Below are 14,881 nucleotides of genomic sequence, written 5' to 3'. Positions count from 1 at the left end.
CAACCTCATGTTTTCACTTTGTTTACCTGGTTTTCATTACCCTCTTGTTCCTCTTAATACCTTGGGGAAAAGAGACTCTGTATCGGTCTTTCACCTCTAGGGTTTTTTTTGGGGGGGGGTTCCATTTGAGGAAGCTGATCTCTCAAGGTATTCTGTTGACTTCACAGTTCTAGCTCAGACCCCAAACTTTGTAGGATTTATAACCCTTTTTTCTCTGAACTTAGTCCTGGGATGCTTTCTAACCCCTTACCTTTCCTATTGTCATGTAATTACTTTTTATCAAGTTATTTATGACTGAATAAAAAATATTTGAACTTACATTAGACATTATTGCAAACTTATAGAGTATCTGTCTAAGCAGTGTTCAGGCCCAGTAGAAATCAGGCACATGTGGATTCTAGTCTTAGGTCAACCGCTTACTGTGTGCTCTCCATTGGTCTCCTGTATCTAGTGTTGAGCTAGCCCTAGAATGTACTTTCGTTTCACCTTGATTCTTGACTTTGTTTTATATCCCTGCCCTTGCTTTTCCCTTTTTCTTTCTCATTCATCTTTAATGAATGACATCTTGTTGTATTGCACATTTTCTAAGCCACCTGAAATCCTTTGGGTAACAAAAGAATTTAAGGTGGCATAAGTAAGTCTCCTGTTAAGTCGTGGGAATTTGGGCAACTTTTAACTTTTTAAGCTTTAATTGCTTCCTCATTTATTAATGAGTACAATGATACATTATTGGAGGCTTGTTTTGAGTATTTAGCATATGTAAAATGATTAGCTCAGAAGCTGCCATATCATAGACTTAACAACAAATAGTAGGTATTATTAAAATTGTTATAACTTCTGATTACTTTACATCTCATTGGGATTTTTCTATTTTAGCTTGGTTGGTGGGCCCTTTTCCTTGAAAGAAGTGTTAGCCTTTTCTCCTTGTTTTCCTTCCCTCTCCTCACCCTTGTTGAAGAATATAGAATGTTATATGCTTTCCCTTCTGACAATGTTTCATTCTCCTTTATTTATCTCCTATCTTGAGACCTGCCTAGAGCCAATTCTTCTTAGTTCTTTAGAAGATCTCCAGAGAAAGTCCTAACTTGAGGGTTCATTTTTGCCTATCCACTTCTGTTTTGTGCTCACCTGCTTCATTCTTCTCACAGGGAAATTGTCTCTGTTGGGCCCCAGACTTAAGCACCCTTGAATCTGTAAGTCCTGTTCACCATGGCGTGATTAATGCAGGAACTGACTATTTTGTTGGAGATCCCAGATGTCAGTATCTCAGTCTCTTCTCTTTGTCCAGTATCCCCAAAAGGAATCATGCAGTCTCCTCTCTGGCACAACAGAAGACTAGCATCCTGTGATCTAAAAGCTTAAGTGAGGAAAAGGATAACGATCAGAATGAAGAGCATCTTACACCACTCCCAGCTGTGCCTGATGTTCAAGACCAGAACTTCTGTGATCCATCTCTAGAAACTGACCTTTCAAAGTGCCACTCTGAGGAGGAGGGTAGTTGCCTGGCATTGCTGATGGCATCAGGAAGCCCTTGCTGCCCTTTTAAAAGATTTTCCGTCAATACTTCTGTGTTTAGCCTTCCTCCTCTCTCCTCCTGCTATATCCTAGCCTTCATAAGTACCTTCAGCAACGGAGTATTTCCTGAGCGTATGGCAGGATTTTGTTTTGTCTTGTGTTTTTTTTTTTGTTTTTTTGTTTTTTGGCTTTCACACTGCTGCACTTAGATTTCAGCTTCTCCAATATGCCGAATGAGTTATCATTCATCATTTCCTCTCCTAATCTCTTTGTTCTTTTGGGTTTTGTTCTTTCTACTTCTTAGCTGGTATTTTAGGAGGGGTTGCGAGGGATTGAAGATGACCGTTGTAACTTTTAAAACAAAAGGTAAGTGGTTTAGGTAGCAAAATTGAGTTTATTTGAGAACAGCAGAAGAATTACAATTCTGGGTGAGCAAACCATAGGCAAAAGGAGAGAACAAAGGAGATTAGCAATCTTTTATAGAAGAAAGGAGAAAGTTGGGAAGGACTATTCTGAAGGAAAGTTCATTCAAGGAAATGTGTGAGTTTGGGCTTGTAGCACTTTCTCATTGACTAAATTGTGGTGGATTGTTGTCGGGCAAAGAGAAGGTCTTCCCGCTTCCTGCTGGTAGGTAAAGTTAAGCTGCCCCGAGTGGTCCCGGTGAGTGAGACCTCCCCCCTCAAGGCTGTCCACTCCATTTTGAATGAGATTTTCCTGTATTCATTTTTCAGACTGTGTGTGTGTGTTCTGTCTGCCTGTTAAACCAGAAATCCGTTAATTATTTATAGAGTACTTACTCCAAGCCGCTTCCATATATCACCTTCCATATAGCACATATTGTCTTACTTAATTTTCATAAAACCCTTGCATTCAATCCCCAACTCTTGTTTGTCAGGTACTGCATTAAAAGCAGCAAAATAAGCATTATTATTCTTGTCTTACAGGCTAAGAGACTAATCCCAAAGAATTATAAATGAACTCACATTCATGTAACTGTTGAGGATCAGGTTCTCCTACCACAATGCCCTTGCTTGTTTTCTGAGTAACACTGCTTTTAGTAGAACATTGGTTATTAGGATTTCTGCATAGTCATGTTCAGTTTAGTTAGTTCTGGAATAAACCAATGTTTGGGGTTAATAAATACATCTTTGACTTCCATTGTGTTCAGTTTCATACATTGTTTACCTTATATGCCTAGAACTCATGCTTCTTTTTTCTTTAGATATTTAATATTTTGACATGAACTTATTTGATTGAACATTGATATTTGATTAAATAGCTGATTGATTTAGCAGAATGAGAAGATGCTTTGACTTTGCGCTTATTCCTTCACCCTGATAATTCCATTTGAATACTGTTTAATTATATACATAGGGGATTAGAGGGAGATATTCTAAAAGTGGTAGGTGAAAAGATTACACCTTGGTGGGAGATTTGAGTATCCTTTCAAATCACAAAGCTGCAAATATTTCTGATGGCCTTAAAATAACTGACTTTTTTTTTCTTTTTTTTAATGGGTACACTTGCAACATATAGAAGTTCCCAGGCGAGGGGTCGAATTGGAGCTATGGTAGCCGGCCTTTGCCATAGCCACAGCAGCACCGGATCTAAGCCACATCTGCAACCTACACTGCCACCAGATCCTTAACCCACTGAGCAAGGCCAGGGATGGAGCCTGCACTGTCATGGATACTAGTCGGGTTCTTAACCCACTGAGCCACAATGGGAACTCCCAAAATAACTAAATCTTTAAAAAGAAACATCAAAAGTGATTTGACTTGATCTCTATTATAATTACCTTTACTGTATACGGATTACATAAAATAATGTTTCCTTCTGTTTATTCTAAATATATAGTGTGTTACTTTCATTGAGTATAACTTTGTTGTCATATTGTAGATCATCAGGTTTACTAAACTATAAAATGCCCCTTCCAATATTATACATGCACTGACTTAATTTTTTACCTTAGTGATTTATGATGCTGTTACCTTAACAGCAGAGTAATTGAATTATATAAAAAGGCATTTGCTTTTTAGACATTAATTGAACAAGATCTAACACAGTTTATAGTAGCTATATTTTATTTTATTTTATTTTTTGTCTTTTTGTCTTTTTCTAGGGCCGCACCCATGGCATATGGAGGTTCCCAAGCTAGGGGTCTAATCGGAGCTGTAGCTACCAGCCTACACCAGAGCCACAGCAATGCTGGATCTGAGCAGCGTCTGTGACCTGTACCACAGCTCACGGCAATGCCAGATCCTTAACCCACTGAGGGAGGCCAGGAGTTGAACCCCCAACCTCATGGTTCCTAGTCGGATTCATTAACCACCGTGCCACGAGGGGAACTCCAGTATCTACATTTTTAAAATTTATTTACTTTGTTTCTTAAGAGTAAGTTCTGTTGAGTGGCTTGTTTTTCTTCCTGAAGATAATAGTTGACAAATAATAATAAGATCCTATTTTTGGTTAAGAACTTTTGAAACAACTCATCCTTTTAATTTTAAAGGAGACTTTCAACCAAGTTAAAGAGAGGCAACCTTTTTGGATCCTCTGTTAAAAAAGACCTTCTATATAGTATAAAATTTTTAAATGTATTTTTCCTCAAAGTTAATGTTATTAATATTGATGTGTTTTCCTGCTTGGTTTTGATCTCAGTTTGCCCTTCTACCATAAGAATTATGGCATCATTGGAGTCAGGGTTGCTTTTCAGATAAGAGAAACTGCTCTATTTTAAGCAGAAAGGGGCTTAATAAAAGCAATTAAGTGCTCGTAAAAATATTTGGAGGGACTGGTAGAACATGCAAAGAATGAGTCCCAGAACAACACAAAGTCCCAGAATAATCCAGAGTTGATCTGCCGAGAGAAATGACCCCTCTACCAAAATGAAGAACTGAGGCTGTCTCCAGGATCACCTCACTTTATCTGTGATTTCTCTGATGATCAGGAAGCTGTCGTGAGAACTCTAGACTCCAGAAGCACAGCTTGTTTGCTAGATCTCTACTAGCAAAGGTATGCCACTTGTGCTCCCTCTAATTCTCCACTAAATTAGAGAATGAACACTGGGACCTTTGCTAAAACTGCTGCAGGAGAACTAAATGTCTTTAAAGTTATTCTTACCAGCGCATGTTATAGAAATGTAGTTACCACCATCTCTCCTTCTTTCAGATCTCACATTAATGCATCTGATTAGCTAAACCAAATCCCCAGTGAAACTCTGGCTGTTAGGAATTCTGGGAAATGTAGTTTCTAGCTTTCCAGCTTTCTAGTATAGGAAGGTATTTTAAAGGAAGTTGGAATGCGATGTTTGGTGTCAGTCTGCCACATTCTTCACAAGCAGAGGTGTTAGGAGTTCAGACTCCTGGCTTTGAACCCTGAATTTGCTTCTTACTCACTCTCTGACCTTGAGCAAATTTACATTCCTTTGCCTCAGTTTCCTCTCTCACATACTGGGTATATATCCCATGGGGTTATTTAGGAATTTAATGAAGAGTGTGATAAGATTTGCAATAATTCTTACTTAGACATTTGGTGCAATTTGCTGGTGAGCAGTTTGGGCTTGGAGTTTTCTTTGTGATAAAAATTTTTATTTATGCATTAAATCCCCAAGCCAGGGGTTGAATCCGAGCCACAGCTGTGAACTATGCTGCAGCTATAGAAATGCAGAATCCTTTTAACCCACTGTGTCCTGCGGGAACTCCTATGCATTTTATTTTTAAAATAGTTTAGGACTATTCAGGTTTTCTATTTCTTCTTGTGTCAGTTTTGATTAGTTGTATTTTTTCTAGGAATTTGTTCATTTCATCTAAATTTTCAAAATTTAAGTTAGTTTTCATAATATGCTTTTGCTTTCCTTTTGCATTTTTTAATGCCTCTAAGATCCAAGGTGATCTCCCTATGTCACGTTGATATTTATACCTTCTTTCTTTTTTTCTTAATAGTCTAGTTGGATTAATCAGTTTCATTAATCTCTTCAGAGACCAACTCTTGGTGGTGTTAATCCTCCTTGCTATGTTTGTTTTCTACTTTATTAACTTGTACTTTTTTGGGGGGGGGAGACTTAATTTGCTTCTTTTTCTAGTTTTTGCAGTGGGTGCTTAGCTTACTGATTTTTAGCCTTTCCATAAATTTCCCTCTCTGCATATATTTGGCTACATTTAATGTTTTGAAATGTATTTTATTATTCAGTTCAAAATACTTTCTAATTTCCATTGTGGTTTTTTTTTTTTTTTTTTTTTTTGAATCACATTATTTAGAAGTATATTGCTTCCAAATGTGTTTGGTTTTAGGTATCTTTTTAGTTATTTTTCATTTGTTTATGACCATTAGAGTGTTTTATATCTTAAAAAATCTTTCTATCATAGGAAATGTTAAACATATACAAAACTGGTAAGGCTAATTTGATAACCATTCAGGTATCCATAGGCTTCAGCTATTTTTAACTCTTGACTTTCATATTTATTCTTTCATTATGCAATCACCACGCAATTATTTTGAAGTGAATCTCAAATGTCATGTTTTTTTCCCTATAAATACTTCAGTATACACCTATACAAGATGACATTAAACAACGTAATTATCATAGCATATCCAATCCAGAATAACTCTTTGATGTCATGAAATATCTGGTCAGTTTCCAAATTTTGTCCATTGTCTCGTAATTTGTCTTTATAGTTTCATTATTTTGAAAACAGGATCCAAATAAATTTTCAAATACTGTTATTTGTTGATATGTTTAAGTCTTTTTACTCTAAATAGCTACTCTGAGAGTTCTGGTCATCGCTCAGCAGTTAATGAATCCGACTAGCATCCATGAGGACATGGGTTCGATCCCTGGCCTTGCTCAGTGGGTTAAGGATCTGGTGTTGCCCTGATCTGTGGTGTAGGTTGCAGACACGGCTCGGACCCTGCATTGCTGTGGCTCTGGTGTAGGCCAGTGGCTATAGCTGCAATTTGACCCCTAGCCTGGGAACCTCATATGCTGTGGATGTGGCCCTAGAAAGACAAAAATAAAAATAAAAATAAATAAATAAATAGCCCCTCTGCATGTCTCTTTTTCAGCCCTTATCACTTATTTAGAAGAAACTGGGTTTTTTGTTTTAGAGTTTCCCATGATTTGAATTTTGCCATTTGTACTTGATTATGTTTAATATGTTCCTCTGTCCCTGTATTTCTTCTCTCCCATAAGATGTAGAGGCTTGATCAGATTCAGATTTGATGCTTTTAGTTTTGTCTTGTTTAGTTGGTCAAAATGATGGTGGTATGTACTTTAATCATAATCATAGTGATGTCTGGTTATTTCTCTAGCTAATGACGATTACCTAGGTTCGTAAACTTACGAGAGAATTCAAAAATGGTGATAGTCTGTTGTTCCTTCTTCGTTTATTACTTGGGATACTAGTGTAAAGAAACTTCTCCTCACCTTCCGTTTGGATACTCTCAATTATGGTTCATATATGAAAGACAGATAAATACCTGATTCTTTCTCTTTATTTAGCACTTTTCCAAATAAATCAGTCCTCCAGCATTCTTCAGTGATCATCAATGAGGCATTTACAAAATTACCTTTATGAACTAATATATTCCATTTCAGTTACATCTGTTATCTTTGTTAATGCTCACACCATCCCATCTTTAGCCAGTGGACCCTATTCAGATCGTCCCTGAGTCCTTTTGATGTAACTCTTGATTTTACATGGCTTTCTTGTTTTCTTGTGTGTATGATGTTCCAGGCTTATCTTGTGCTATTCCTGCCCTTCTTCAAAGGGGCCTTATTTGTTTTCATAGAAAATGTATCTAGAGACCGTAGTATGGCATTAGGTGTGCTTTATAGGTTTGGTCATTATTTTTAGACTTTTTGGTGGTCAGATGTATGAAATATAAGTATAGTTTTAAAAAAATGAGATACATCATTAGTTAATATTATTCTTTTTTTTTTTTTTTTTTTTTTTTTTTTTGTCTTTCTGCCTTTTCTAGTGCCTCTCCCGTGGCATATGGAGGTTCCCAGGCTAAGGGTTGAATTGGAGCTGTAGCCGCTGGCCTACGCCAGAGCCGCAGCAACGTGGGATCCGAGCCACGTCTGTGACCCACACCACAGCTCATGGCAATGCCGGATCGTTAACCCACTGAGCGAGACCAGGGATTGAACCCGCAACCTCATGGTTCATTAACCACTGAGCCACCATGGGAACTCCACATCATTAGTTTATATTATTCTTCATTAAGATTCAGAGCTGCTGGGTTTTTGCTTGACCTCATTTATTTTACAGGTGTATCTCTTTTTATTTTTTAACAGCTTGATTGTGATATAATTCATATTCCATACAACTTATCCATTCAAAGTCTACAACTTAACTGGTTTTTAATATATTCATATCAGTTTTTTTGGGGTTTTTTTTTTTGTCTTTTGTCTTTTTCAAGCCACACCCATGGCATATGGAGGTTCCCAGGCTGGGGGTTGAGTCGGATCTGTGACTGCCAGCCTATGCCCCAGCCCCAGCAACTCCAGATCCAAGCTGTGTCTGCAACTACACCACAGCTCATGGCAACGCCGGATCCTTAACCCACTGAGCAAGGCCAGGGATCAAACCCGCAACCTCATGGTTCCTAGTTGGATTTGTTTCCACTGCGCCGTGACAGGAACTCCCATATCAGTTTTAGAATATTTTCATAAACCCAAAAAGAAACCCTGGAATACATTAGCGGTTACTCTTCATTTGCCCTCAGTGCCCCCATCGATAGCCAATGATTAATCTGCTATCTCTCTCTTTATATTTGCCTATCTGAACACTTCACATGAGGAGTGTACAATATGTAGTCTTTTACAACTGGCTTCTTTCACTGAGCAGATATTTTCAAGGTTCCTCAATGTTTAGTATCTCATTCATTTTTCTTGTTGAATAACATTCATTGTATGGATATTCCATGTTTTGTTGATCAGTTGATGAACATTTGAGTTGTATTTGTATTTTGGCTATTAAAAAATGCTGCTGTAAACATTCCTGTAAAAATGTTTGTGTTTTGTTTCCATTCGCTTGGGTATATCATCTAGGAGTGAAATTGCTGGGCTGTATCGTAACTCTATATTTAATACTTTATTTTTATTTATTTTTTCTTTTTGTCTTTTTGGCTTTTCTAGGGCTGTTCCCACGGCATATGGAGGTTCCCAGGCTAGGGGTCTAATAGGAGCTGTAGCCACCAGCTTGTGCCACAGCCACAGCAATGAGGAATCTGAGCTGTCTGTGACCTACACCACAGCTCATGGCAATGCTGGATCCTTAACCCGCTGAGCAAGGGCAGGGATCGAACCCACAACCTCATGGTTCCTAGTTGGATTCATTAACCACTGAGCCAGGACGGAAACTCCTATATTTAGTACTTTAAGGAACTGTCATATTGTTTTCCAAAGTGCCCACAGTATTTCATATTCCCACCGTCAATGTATCAGAGTTCCAATTTACCCACATCCTTGGCAGCACTTGTTATTGGCTGTCTTTTTGCTTAACCATCCTATTCCTTATGAAATAGTATCTCATGATTTTGATCTGCATTTACTTTATGAGTAATAACATTGAACATCTTTTCATGTGTTTGTTGGTCAGTTGCATATCTCCTTTGGAGAAATGTGTTTTCAGATCTTTCACCCATTTTTTTAGTTGAGTGATTTGTTTTATTATGGAGTTATAGGAGTTCTTTATATATTTTAGATATAACTCTACATACAATTTAATTAGATAATTTGCAAGTATTTTGGCCCATTCTGTGTATTGTCTTTTTATTTTATTTTTTTTAAATTTTTAAATTTTTTATTTTTTAACTTTTATTGAAGTATGGTTGATTTACAAGGTTGTGATAATTTCTGCAGTACAACAAATTGATTCAGTCATACATAGACACATATCCATTACAGATATATCTCTTTGCTCCCATACCTCAAAACTTAGTTTTCAATGACACCAACAAAATTACTCATTTGACTTAAAACACACACACACACAGAAGCTTGGACCAACATACCCCCCTCTGTCTCGATGTTAAGCTTTGAAATTCAACTTTCTCCCCAACTCTGCAAGCTGTTTAAGGTGCTGTTTATCTTCTCTATTTAAGTTACTGCTTCTCAACTCTTTCTTTTGGAATTGACAAATGTCTCATGGAGTTCCTGTCCGTGGCGCAGTGTTTAATGAATCTGACTAGGAACGATGAGGTTGCGGGTTTGACCCCTGGCCTTGCTCAGTGGGTTAAGGATCTGACGTTGCTGTGAGCTGTGGTGTAGGTCGCAGACAAGGCTCGGATCCTTATTGCTGTGGCTCTGGCGTAGGCCAGAAGCTACAGCTCTGATTCGACCCCTAGCCTGGGAACCTCCATATGCTGCAGGAGCAGCCCTAGAAAAGGCAGAAAGAACAACAAAAAAAAAAAAAAAAAAAAAAAGAAGTCTCACAAGGAAAGTGGTTGCAATAGCCAGACTCACCTCTCTAGATTTACTTTCTTTTAAAGATATTAGATGGTAGATTTTCACTATTTCCTCTGTTCTCTGATAACTTGGAGGAATGTTTTAAAATATTTTGTGCACCTTTTCTAGTTGTCTTCAGTAAGACCTTGGTCTGCATTATCTTGTCAACCATTTTTGGAAATCAAACCCCTCTTACCACTTAAATGTTGAACATGTAAGTTGTATTTATGTAATATGACCACAACTTTTCGATTTTATTTTAAAGGTTCTGAAGCAAAAACATCTAGATGATTGTCTGCGACATATATCTGTGAGAAGATTTGAATCATTTAATCTGTTTTCAGTAACAGAAACCAATAAAAAGGAAGCCGAAGAGGAAATTGGCACCTGGGTCCAATATACAAGCATCTTCTTTCCTGAATGCAGTGTTTCTTTAAGGTAAACATCACTCTAAGATTCTTTTTAAAAGTGTGTTTCTCTTCTAGAAGAAAATCTAATAAGAATCTCATTGTTCATTCTACTGAGTTCACAGGCAGTCTTATCAGAACTTACGTTTTGCAACTTTGTGTTTGGAAATCCTGCTGCTTTAACTGGGTCTTGCTGTATTCTCAGAACTAAAGAAAAAATATTTTAAAAACTGTAATGGCATTTTGAGGATAAAGTGGGTTGCAAATCAAAGGGTTCATTTAACCATTCTCATAGCATTTGATTATGACAAAAAGCCAAGTTCTTTTTGAGGGAAAGAAGGCTGAAAGTGAAAAGAAGTTTTTTCTAAACTACTCTTCAAGTAGTAGTTATTTGAAAAATCAAGCTTTGGTATGTTTCCCATTCATGTTTTGTCACTTTTGGAATAGAATCTTAAGACTAGGAGGAGAGAATTCAGTTGAAAACACTGATATCGTGAGAAGCATACAGACTGTTCTGGCTGTAAAAATCATAAGAAAAGAGATAAGAGAGTTGCTAACTGAAGTAACAAGATACTATTTTTACTGAATTAATTTTCTCTCACAGTTATAGTCTAACATGTTGCGATATTACTGCAGGTGTTTGATTTTATAAAATCTGCCTTTTTTGACAAGATTTCACATCTTGAAAGGGAGGGAGGAGCACATTTACAGTAACTGTAAGAAGAGCAAAAAGCATTTTAAGTGGAAATGTGACTGAGTACAGTTTAGGCGAGGTTAGGAATAATTTTAAGAAAAAAATTTTTACAAAGGATGTCTATTTATAGTGTATGTTTCTTTAGCTATTTTAGTTTAAAATATCTAAGCTTTAAAAGACACCATAATAGCCTAAAATTTGAAATTTGGAAAAAAATTGACTAGAGTGGGCAGGGAAGTACGGTTAGGATCTAGTTTCCTAATACTGCTTTATTCAAAACTCTAAATAGAATATAGAATTTTAGGGATTAGAAAAACTCAGCCGTCTGTCCTTCTGATGGAGATTAGTTTAGTCCTTGCTTAGGACAGAAAGAAAAATAAATGCTTACTCTGTGCCAAGTACAGTGCTTTGAGGTATTTTAATTCATGTACTCCTTACAATAACTCTGTGAAGTAGGAATGAAGATGATTCAACTATTGGAAGATAGACTCTATAAGGAAATTAAAGAGAAGGAGAAACCATGATCTAGTAGGGGCTTTAGGTATAAAGTTCTAAAATATTTTTTTTTGTCTTTTGTCTTTCTAGGGCCGCACCTGCGGCATATGGAGGTTCCCAGGCTAGGGGTCTAATCGGAGCTGTAGCTGCCGGCCTACACCACAGCCACAGCAATGCCAGATCTGAGCAGCATCTTCGACCTACACCATAGCTCATAGCAACGCTGGATCCTTAACCCACTGAGCGAGGCCAGGGATTGAACCCACATCCTCATGGTTCCTAGTTGGATTCGTTTCCACTGTGCCACGACAGGAACTCCAAAAGTTCTAAAACTTATCTTCTGTATCCACTGTGTTAAGAGGCCTTAAGTATAAACTATACCATGAATAACTTCCCGACATCTTCACGGCCCTGGTAAGGCTTATCCTGAGAGCATGTGAAAGCTTCTGTTCTTAAGAACTTTCAAAAGAAGGCATGGTTCTTCACCTGGGGGATATGACCTTGATGTAGCAGGAAGACTCCTTTGCAGCAGTGTGATTCTTTGTATTATATTCTTTTTTTTTTTTTGCCATTTTTTGGGCTGCTCCTGCAGCATATGGAGGTTCCCAGGCTAGGGGTCAAATGCGAGCTGTAGCCGCCAGCCTACACCACAGCCACAACATGGGATCCGAGCTGTGTCTGCAACCTACACCACAGCTCACAACAACGCCGGATCCTTAACCTACTGAGCAAGGCCAGGGATCAAACCCGCACCCTCATGGTTCCTAGTCGGATTTGTTAACCACTGAGCTACAATGGGAACTCCGATATATTCATTTTTGAAAGAATAAATATGTTTATATAAATATGACATTGACTCCTAGTTTGTAGAGAGAAGATAGGTGACTGAATTATAATTTTGGCCTCAATGGCTGCCAAGATTTTTTTTTTTCTCTTTTTTCAAACTAGTTAATGTCTTTTCTAGGAGTGCAAAAATAACAATAGCTTTAAACATTCAGAATTCTAGAGCTGAATTCTGAACTAGAATAAGTTAAAAAATAATCACAACCATATTAATAATGGCTGACAATTGAGCGCCTACTATGTGGCAAGCACGGTTATGAGTGGTTTATATGTATTAGCTGATTTCGTTCATACAGCAGCTTGAGGTAAATACTGCTTTTATCCTCATTTTCTCATCTTCACATGAGAAAAGTGAAGCCTAGAGAGGTTAAATACTTTGATTGAGTTCATACAGCCAAGAACTGATTGTGATCCTATTCAAATCCTTGTGGACTGGTTCCATGCTGTACTTTTACATGCTTTCATTTTAACATAATTACAGACTTTCAGGAAGTTACAAAAATAGTACAAGGAGTTCCATGTACCCTTTACCCAGACATCTCCATCAATAACAGCTTGCATAAAGATAGTCACAGCCTGCACTTTTAACTTCTACACATCCTGTCTTTTAGGAGACAATCATGTGTGCATTTACTTTTCAGATGAAGGGGTTGAAGCCTAGATAAACTCATTTCCTCATTAATTAGTCTGAGTTTTCCATTTCTTACTCCATAACCCCTAACTGTATAGGAAAGAGCTGATGTCACTGAAAATGCTTGGGTGGGAGAGGATTTCTGCTAAGAATCATTCATTCCATTCCATTGCCTATTTTGTTCACATTGATTTATTATGGTTACCACTTCTCCTTGTTCACTGTTAACTGCCCTACATGGATATCCATTCTTATTCTTTTTTTTTGCTTTTTAGCCGCATCTGTGACATATGGAGGTACCTAAGCTAGGGGTCGAATTGGAGCCGCAGCTGCCGGCCACGGCCACAGCCACAGCCACAGCGGTGTAGGAGCCAAGCCACATCTGAGACCTACACCACAGCTCACAGCAATGCTGGATCCTTAATCCACTGAGCGAGGCCAGGGATCGAACGCACATCCTCATAGACACCATGTTGGGTTCTTAACCCACTGAACCATGATGGGAACTCCAGACTTCACTTAACTTCTATTTTCAGTCTCTTGATATGGTTACACTTCAGATTTTTCTTTAATAGCTTTTTTCCCCTCTTCAAATTATTATATATCCCAGCAACTTGCTCCTTAGTCCTTATTCCATAGACCATTCTTGGGAAAAAAACTCAAAGGTCCTCAGATCTAGTATAGCTCTAGGTGCTTGTGAAAAATATTGGTTGGCTTTGGAAAGAAGAAACAGGCTACTGATAAATTTTTTTCCAGCTTTATTGATATGTAACTGAAAATATAACATTTTATAAATTTAAGGTGTATGCTGTGTTGACTCGAAACACTTGTATATTGTGAAATGATTATCACCATATTGTTAGCTATACCTCTATCATGTCACATAATTATCATTTCTTTTTTGTGGTGAGAACATTTAAATTAAAGGCTTAGGAAACACGTTAAAGCTTTGGAGTTTAGGAGAAAGATGGAGCAAGCTTTTTATACCCTTGATATGTTGGCAACAAGTTGGCATTGTTTATTATATTAATTATCAGTGTAATACTAAGACTAAAGTTTGATGAGGCCCCTTCCTTGTAGGTATTACTATCTAAACACATTATCCAGGCAGGACCTAGGTAAACAGTTGAAAGATTAAGGGTTAGCAAGATCTTACATGGTTGACACTTGAATAAAAAGTAAGCGATTCTAAACAAAGAACAGTCCTTGAGTTTGGGGCCAATGAAAAGGAACTTAAAATAATCAAACTGAATCTTTACGGCGCTATATTCATGGCAATTTTCCTGTAATTAGTACTAGTTCTTATACTATTGAAGACAATGATTACTGACATTATTCTTTCATGAGATGTCATCTTTTAGGGTTTTATAGACTTTATAGATAATTGATTTTCAGTTTTTGTAAGCTCTTTAGAGGTATGGGATTAGTTTTACTGTATACCCACCCTGATCCCATTTAAAAATGTCTACAGGTATACTTTCTTTTTCTTGGCTCTAAGAAATAACGCTTTCAAGAAGACAAGTTTTGTGTCACACTCTCTATTTTGAATACTGCTTTTAACTTTTAAACATGCAATTCACTCCAATTATCTCACTTTCTGCTTTTAGAAATATTTAACTTCCTGCAAAGTATCTATACCTTTTAAAAAGTCTTGTCTCGGGTTTCATTTTGAATGTTTATTTCATCCTGGTTTTAGAGGGAGGGAGGGAAGGAGAGAGAGGGAAGGAGGAAGGGAAGGAAGGAGAGAGAGGGAGGGAGGGAAAAAACCTGTGCATGAGAGGATGTCCTTATTAAAACTAGGCCACAAAGCAATTGTACTTTTAGGAACTTATCCTAAGGAAATCATC

At 37.5% G+C, this 14,881-nt stretch overlaps 1 protein-coding gene across 3 annotated transcripts in view; it reads left to right on the top strand.

The window, feature by feature from the left end:
- CAMKMT (calmodulin-lysine N-methyltransferase) overlaps positions 1-14,881 on the top strand; it is a 403,629-nt gene that overhangs the window by 8,247 nt on the left and 380,501 nt on the right. For all 3 annotated transcript variants that reach the window (XM_021088302.1, XM_021088303.1, XM_021088301.1), the window contains exon 2: positions 10,230-10,402. In XM_021088302.1, the coding sequence (XP_020943961.1) occupies positions 10,230-10,402 (173 nt within the window). The remainder of the gene's footprint in view (positions 1-10,229; positions 10,403-14,881) is intronic.

Source organism: Sus scrofa, chromosome 3 (genome assembly GCF_000003025.6).
Source record: "Sus scrofa isolate TJ Tabasco breed Duroc chromosome 3, Sscrofa11.1, whole genome shotgun sequence".
In the NCBI taxonomy this organism is placed as follows: domain Eukaryota; kingdom Metazoa; phylum Chordata; class Mammalia; order Artiodactyla; family Suidae; genus Sus; species Sus scrofa.
This window is presented reverse-complemented; position numbering and strand designations above follow the sequence as displayed.